Below are 7,212 nucleotides of genomic sequence, written 5' to 3' on the forward strand. Positions count from 1 at the left end.
AGCTATTTCTATTTTTAATTGAGAGATATAAACAAAACAGTAAAAACAAAACAACAAATTCAAAGAGTTCAAATGAAAAATAAATGTATAATGTTAGATATTTTTATTTTTACTTGAGATATGAGCCAAAAACAGTAAAAACTAAACAAAAAATTCAAAAAGTTAAAATTAAAAATATATGTATAATATTAGCTATTTCTATTTTAAATTGAGAGGTATGAGCAAAAACAGTAAAAACAAAAAACAAATTCAAAGAGTTCAAATGAAAAATAAATGTATAATGTTAGATATTTTTATATTTACTTGAGAGATATGAGCCAAAAACGGCGAAAACAAAACAACAAATTTAAAGAGTCAAAATGAAAAATAAATGTATAATATTAGCTATTCGTATTTGTAATTGAGAGATATGAGCAAAACAGTAAAAACAAAACAACAAATTCAAAGAGTTAAAATTAAAAATAAATATATAATGTTAGCTATTTCTATTTTTAATTGAGAGACATGAGCAAAAAAGTAAAAACAAAACAACAAATTCAAAGCGTTAAAGTAAAAAATAAATGTATGATGTTAGCTATTTTTAGAGATTTGAGCAAAACCAGCATAACATTGAATAATTAAAAAAGTAATTGTATACACTTTTGGGGCTGAAGTACTATTAAATAAGGTATGCCTCAGAGGGTTGAATCGCATATAGACTTACATAAGCAGTGATTAAAAATGTTTTCTGTAAATAAAGACATGTTCATTTGATACGTGACAATATACACATTATTAAAAACATTTACACAGCATGCCGTCGTGTTTGATGTATTTACAATTGTTTTTATACGCTTATTTCCAATTTGGTCAATGTATTTGTGGCCGTAGGACACAACATTGTTATTGTTGTCATTATTATCGCCCCGGCCTCGCCTGATGAGTGCAACAATGACCAATAAGCATCTTCATGAGCGTTGTCAGCAGGTGTAATCTAGTCGCCGGCCGCATGGTGGCACTACTGCGGTAAACAACAAGTGAAGCCCTACCGGAAAAGACCGGAAGTTGCTTAGAAAGAAGGATCGAGTCGACTCGTCTCGTCTCCGAGCGTCCAAACGTGTCGTTTTTGGAGCATTTTCTTCGCTTTGACGGCGGGTGGCTACTGGACGCTTGTGTTACTTCCTGTCCGAGCGCGCCTGTCTTCCGGCCGGCGGCTGCAGCCATCAGCCATGGCGGCCGCGGGCTCCGCGACTCATGTCGGCGATGTGGAAGAAGACGCTTCACAACTGCTTTTTCCTAAAGGTCTCCTTTTATTGCTTTTCTTCTTATTAGAACTTTAATTTTATTCATTTTACACCTGAGCTTATTAACTTTACAGGACAAATGTGCATGTTACTTCCTATCTATCTATATATATGTCTATATATATATGTATGTGTGGGGAAAAAAATCACAAGACTACTTCATCTCTACAGGCCTGTTTCATGAGGGGTTCCCTCAATCATCAAATCTCCTGATGATTGAGGGAACCCCTCATGAAACAGGCCTCAAACAGGTTCCCTCAATCATCAAATCTCCTGATGATTGAGGGAACCCCTCATGAAACAGGCCTGTAGAGATGAAGTAGTCTTGTGATTTTTTTTCCCACACATACATATATTGCGCTCTACTACGGTATCGAGCACTATTTTTTGGATAACCTTATTAAGACATATCTATATATATATATATATATATATAGGTGTATATATACACATTTTTAAAAATATATATATATATTTATATACATACGTATATATATTTACTTAAATATATATAATATATATATTTAAATAAATATATGTATGTATATAAATATATATATATTTTTTTAAAAAGTGTGTGTATATCTATCTATATATATACAGGTAAAAGCCAGTAAATTAGAATATTTTGAAAAACTTGATTTATTTCAGTAATTGCATTCAAAAGGTGTAACTTGTACATTATATTTATTCATTGCACACAGACTGATGCATTCAAATGTTTATTTCATTTAATTTTGATGATTTGAAGTGGCAACAAATGAAAATCCAAAATTCCGTGTGTCACAAAATTAGAATATTGTGTAAGGCTAATACAAAAAAGGGATTTTTAGAAATGTTGGCCAACTGAAAAGTATGAAAATGAAAAATATGAGCATGTACAATACTCAATACTTGGTTGGAGCTCCTTTTGCCTCAATTACTGCGTTAATGCGGCGTGGCATGGAGTCGATGAGTTTCTGGCACTGCTCAGGTGTTATGAGAGCCCAGGTTGCTCTGATAGTGGCCTTCAACTCTTCTGCGTTTTTGGGTCTGGCATTCTGCATCTTCCTTTTCACAATACCCCACAGATTTTCTATGGGGCTAAGGTCAGGGGAGTTGGCGGGCCAATTTAGAACAGAAATACCATGGTCCGTAAACCAGGCACGGGTAGATTTTGCGCTGTGTGCAGGCGCCAAGTCCTGTTGGAACTTGAAATCTCCATCTCCATAGAGCAGGTCAGCAGCAGGAAGCATGAAGTGCTCTAAAACTTGCTGGTAGACGGCTGCGTTGACCCTGGATCTCAGGAAACAGAGTGGACCGACACCAGCAGATGACATGGCACCCCAAACCATCACTGATGGTGGAAACTTTACACTAGACTTCAGGCAACGTGGATCCTGTGCCTCTCCGGTCTTCCTCCAGACTCTGGGACCTCGATTTCCAAAGGAAATGCAAAATTTGCATGGTTGGGTGATGGTTTGAGGTGCCATGTCATCTGCTGGTGTCGGTCCACTCTGTTTCCTGAGATCCAGGGTCAACGCAGCAGTCTACCAGACCAAATCTGTGGGGTATTGTGAAAAGGAAGATGCAGAATGCCAGACCCAAAAACGCAGAAGAGTTGAAGGCCACTATCAGAGCAACCTGGGCTCTCATAACACCTGAGCAGTGCCAGAAACTCATCGACTCCATGCCACGCCGCATTAACGCAGTAATTGAGGCAAAAGGAGCTCCAACCAAGTATTGAGTATTTGACATGCTCATATTTTTCATTTTCATACTTTTCAGTTGGCCAACATTTCTAAAAATCCCTTTTTTGTATTAGCCTTAAGTAATATTCTAATTTTGTGACACACGGAATTTTGGATTTTCATTTGTTGCCACTTCAAATCATCAAAATTAAATGAAATAAACATTTGAATGCATCAGTCTGTGTGCAATGAATAAATATAATGTACAAGTTACACCTTTTGAATGCAATTACTGAAATAAATCAAGTTTTTCAAAATATTCTAATTTTACCTGTGTGTGTATATATATATATATATATATATATATACACACATTTAAAAAAATATATATATATATTTATATACATACGTATATATATTTATTTAAATATATATAAATAAATAAATAATAAATGGGTTGTACTTGTATAGCGCTTTTCTACCTTCAAGGTACTCAAAGCGCTTTGACACTACTTCCACATTTATAAATATATATATTTAAAAAAAAGTGTATATATATATATATATATATATATATATATAGGAAGTAACATGCACATTTGTCCGATAATGGCTTTTTGCCGATATCCGATATTGTCCCACTCTTTAATTACCGATACCGATATCAACCGATACTGATATATACAGTCGTGGAATTAACACATTAGTATGCCTAATTTGGACAACTAGGTATGGTGAAGATAAGGTCCTTTTTAAAAAAATTAATAAAACAAGATAAATAAAAACATTTTCTTGAATAAAAAATAAAGTAAAACAATATAAAAACAGTTACCTAGAAACTAGTAATGAATGAAAATGAGTCAATTTAAGTGTTAAAGGTTAGTACTATTAGTGGACCAGCAGCACGCACAATCATGTGTGCTTACGGACTGTATCCCTTGCAGACTGTATTGATATATATTGATATATAATGTAGGAACCACAATATTAATAACAGAAAGAAACAACCCTTTTGTGTGAATGAGTGTGAATGTTTTGAGTTGGTGTACTAATTGTAAGTGTATCTTGTTAAAAATAAGTCATACATTTTTATTTGTTGTACTTTCAACGCTTCAATCTCTAGATCAACCCGTCGATTATAAGTTTTATTAATATTTTCTGTTTGTTTCATACCCTTTTTGTATCTTTTATGGCAAACTTGTGTGTGTTGTTGTCACGCCAGAGTTTGAGAATTCGGAGACGCTGCTCAACTCGGAGGTGCGCATGTTGCTGGAGCATCGCAAGCAGCAGAACGAGAGCGCCGAGGACGAGCAGGAACTGTCCGAGGTCTTCATGAAGACCCTCAACTACACGGTCCGCTTCAGCCGCTTCAAGAACCGAGAGACCATCACGGCGGTGCGCAGGTCGGTGACGGGGTTTTTATTAAAAAAAGGTAAATAAACCTGGCCGCTGACGTGTTGGACCCGCCCACAGCCTCCTGCTGCAGAAGAAGCTGCACAAGTTCGAGCTGGCCAGTCTGGCCAACCTGTGTCCTGAGGCCGCCGAGGAGGCCAAGGCCCTCATCCCCAGGTGAGTCCTGACACCCCTTCCTGGTCCGGGAAAGGACACGTGACCACCTCCCTCCCTTTTCCTGCAGTCTGGAGGGGCGCTTCGAGGACGAGGAACTTCAGCAAATTCTGGACGACATCCAGACCAAGAGAAGCTTCCAGTACTAGAACGGTGCTGCAGGATCACGTGATCCATGACGTCACGGGAGGATCTCAGGATCACGTGATCCATGACGTCACGGGAGGATCTCAGGATCACGTGATCCATGACATCACAGGATCATGTGATCCATGACATCACAGGAGGAGATCGGTATCACGTGACACATGTCACAGGAGGAGATCAGGATCATGTGATACATGACATCACGGGAGGATCTTAGATCACGTGATCCATGACATCACAGAAGGAGATCAGGATCATGTGATCCATGACATCACAGAAGGAGATCAGGATCATGTGATCCATGACATCACAGAAGGATCTCAGTAGAAACTTTTTTTGTCCACACTTTGATTTTGTGCTCTTGGCAATGTTTCTTTTTCAGAAAACAATAAAACATTTTTGTATCTTCTAAAAGACTTGTGATATGTGTACTGCATGTACTACCCTGGACACTGACAGTGTACTGCATTGTTACCAAGTACTCAGTGTATATACTTGAATGTACTACATTGTTACCAAGTATATACACTTAAATGTACTAATTTGTTGCCCAGTACGCAGTATATACACTTAAATGTACTACATTGTTGCCAAGTACGCAGTATGTACACTTAAATGTACTACATTGTAGCCAAGTACACAGTATATACACTTAAATGTACTTCATTGTTACTTAATACATGGTATATACACATAAATGTACTACATTGTTACTCAGTACGCAGTATATACACTTAAATGTTACTTCATTGTTGACAAGTACATTTAATTTAATGTACTACATTGTTACCAAGTACACAGTATATACACTTAAATGTACTACATTGATACCAAGTATGCAGTATACACACTTAAATGTTCTTCATTGTTACCACATACACAGTATATACTTAAATGTACTACAAACCCCGTTTCCATATGAGTTGGGAAATTGTGTTAGATGTAAATATAAACGGAATACAATAATTTGCAAATCATTTTCAACCCATATTCAGTTGAATATGCTACAAAGACAACATATTTGATGTTCAAACTCAAACATTTTTTTTTTGTGCAAATAATCATTAACTTTAGAATTTGATGCCAGCAACACGTGACAAAGAAGTTGGGAAAGGTGGCAATAAATACTGATAAAGTTGAGGAATGCTCATCAAACACTTATTTGGAACATCCCACAGGTGTGCAGGCAAATTGGGAACAGGTGGGTGCCATGATTGGGTATAAAAGTAGGTTCCATGAAATGCTCAGTCATTCACAAACAAGGATGGGGCGAGGGTCACCACTTTGTCAACAAATGCGTGAGCAAATTGTTGAACAGTTTAAGAAAAACCTTTCTCAACCAGCTATTGCAAGGAATTTAGGGATTTCACCATCTACGGTCTGTAATATCATCAAAGGGTTCAGAGAATCTGGAGAAATCACTGCACGTAAGCAGCTAAGCCCGTGACCTTCAATCCCTCAGGCTGTACTGCATCAACGAGTGACATCAGTGTGTAAAGGATATCACCACATGGGCTCAGGAACACTTCAGACACCCACTGTCAGTAACTACAGTTGGTCGCTACATCTGTAAGTGCAAGTTAAAACTCTCCTATGCAAGGCGAAAAACGTTTTATCAACAACACCCAAAAACACAGTCGGCTTCGCTGGGCTTGAGCTCATCTAAGATGGACTGATACAAAGTGGAAAAGTGTTCTGTGGTCTGACGAGTCCACATTTCAAATTGTTTTTGGAAACTGTGCACGTCGTGTCCTCCGGACCAAAGAGGAAAAGAACCATCCGGATTGTTATAGGCGCAAAGTTGAAAAGCCAGCATCTGTGATGGTATGGGGGTGTATTAGTGCCCAAGACATGGGTAACTTACCGTACACATCAGTGAAGGCGCCATTAATGCTGAAAGGTACATACAGGTTTTGGAGCAACATATGCTGCCATCCAAGCAACGTTACCATGGACGCCCCTGCTTATTTCAGCAAGACAATGCCAAGCCACGTGTTACATCAACGTGGCTTCATAGTAAAAGAGTGCGGGTACTAGACTGGCCTGCCTGTAGTCCAGACCTGTCTCCCATTGAAAATGTGTGGCACATTATGAAGCCTAAAATAGCACAACGGAGACCCCCGGACTGTTGAACAACTTAAGCTGTACATCAAGCAAGAATGGGAAAGAATTCCACCTGAGAAGCTTCAAAAATGTGTCTCCTCAGTTCCCAAACGTTTACTGAGTGTTGTTAAAAGGAAAGGCCATGTAACACAGTGGTGAACATGCCCTTTCCCCAACTACTTTGGCACGTGTTGCAGCCATGAAATTCTAAGTTAATTATTATTTGCAAAAAAGAACATCAAATATGTTGTCTTTGTAGCATATTCAACTGAATATGGGTTGAAAAGGATTTGCAAATCATTGTATTCCGTTTATATATTTACATCTAACACAATTTCCCAACTCATATGGAAACGGGGTTTGTACATTGTTACTTAGTAAATGTACTTCATTGTTACCAAGTACGCAGTATATATACTTCAATGTACTTGGAAGTATTCAAT

At 37.7% G+C, this 7,212-nt stretch overlaps 1 protein-coding gene across 2 annotated transcripts; it reads left to right on the forward strand.

Annotated features, from left to right (window-relative positions):
- Positions 1-1,014: 1,014 nt before the first annotated feature.
- On the forward strand, positions 1,015-5,080 carry polr2d (RNA polymerase II subunit D). Of its 2 annotated transcripts, none has more exons than XR_009816540.1 (5): positions 1,015-1,281; positions 4,176-4,356; positions 4,427-4,522; positions 4,590-4,723; positions 4,785-5,080. XR_009816540.1 is itself a non-coding variant. In XM_061972019.1 (5 exons), the coding sequence occupies exons 1-4, from the start codon at positions 1,209-1,211 to the stop codon at positions 4,666-4,668; spliced, it is 429 nt and encodes a 142-aa protein (XP_061828003.1). In that variant the 5' UTR covers positions 1,015-1,208; the 3' UTR covers positions 4,669-4,678; positions 4,715-5,080. The 2 variants fall into 2 exon arrangements, 1 of the variants encoding a protein (XP_061828003.1); XM_061972019.1 differs by having other exon boundaries at positions 4,590-4,678; positions 4,715-5,080.
- Positions 5,081-7,212: the final 2,132 nt, after the last annotated feature.

Source organism: Nerophis lumbriciformis, linkage group LG17 (genome assembly GCF_033978685.3).
Source record: "Nerophis lumbriciformis linkage group LG17, RoL_Nlum_v2.1, whole genome shotgun sequence".
NCBI classification, from domain to species: Eukaryota; Metazoa; Chordata; class Actinopteri; order Syngnathiformes; family Syngnathidae; genus Nerophis; species Nerophis lumbriciformis.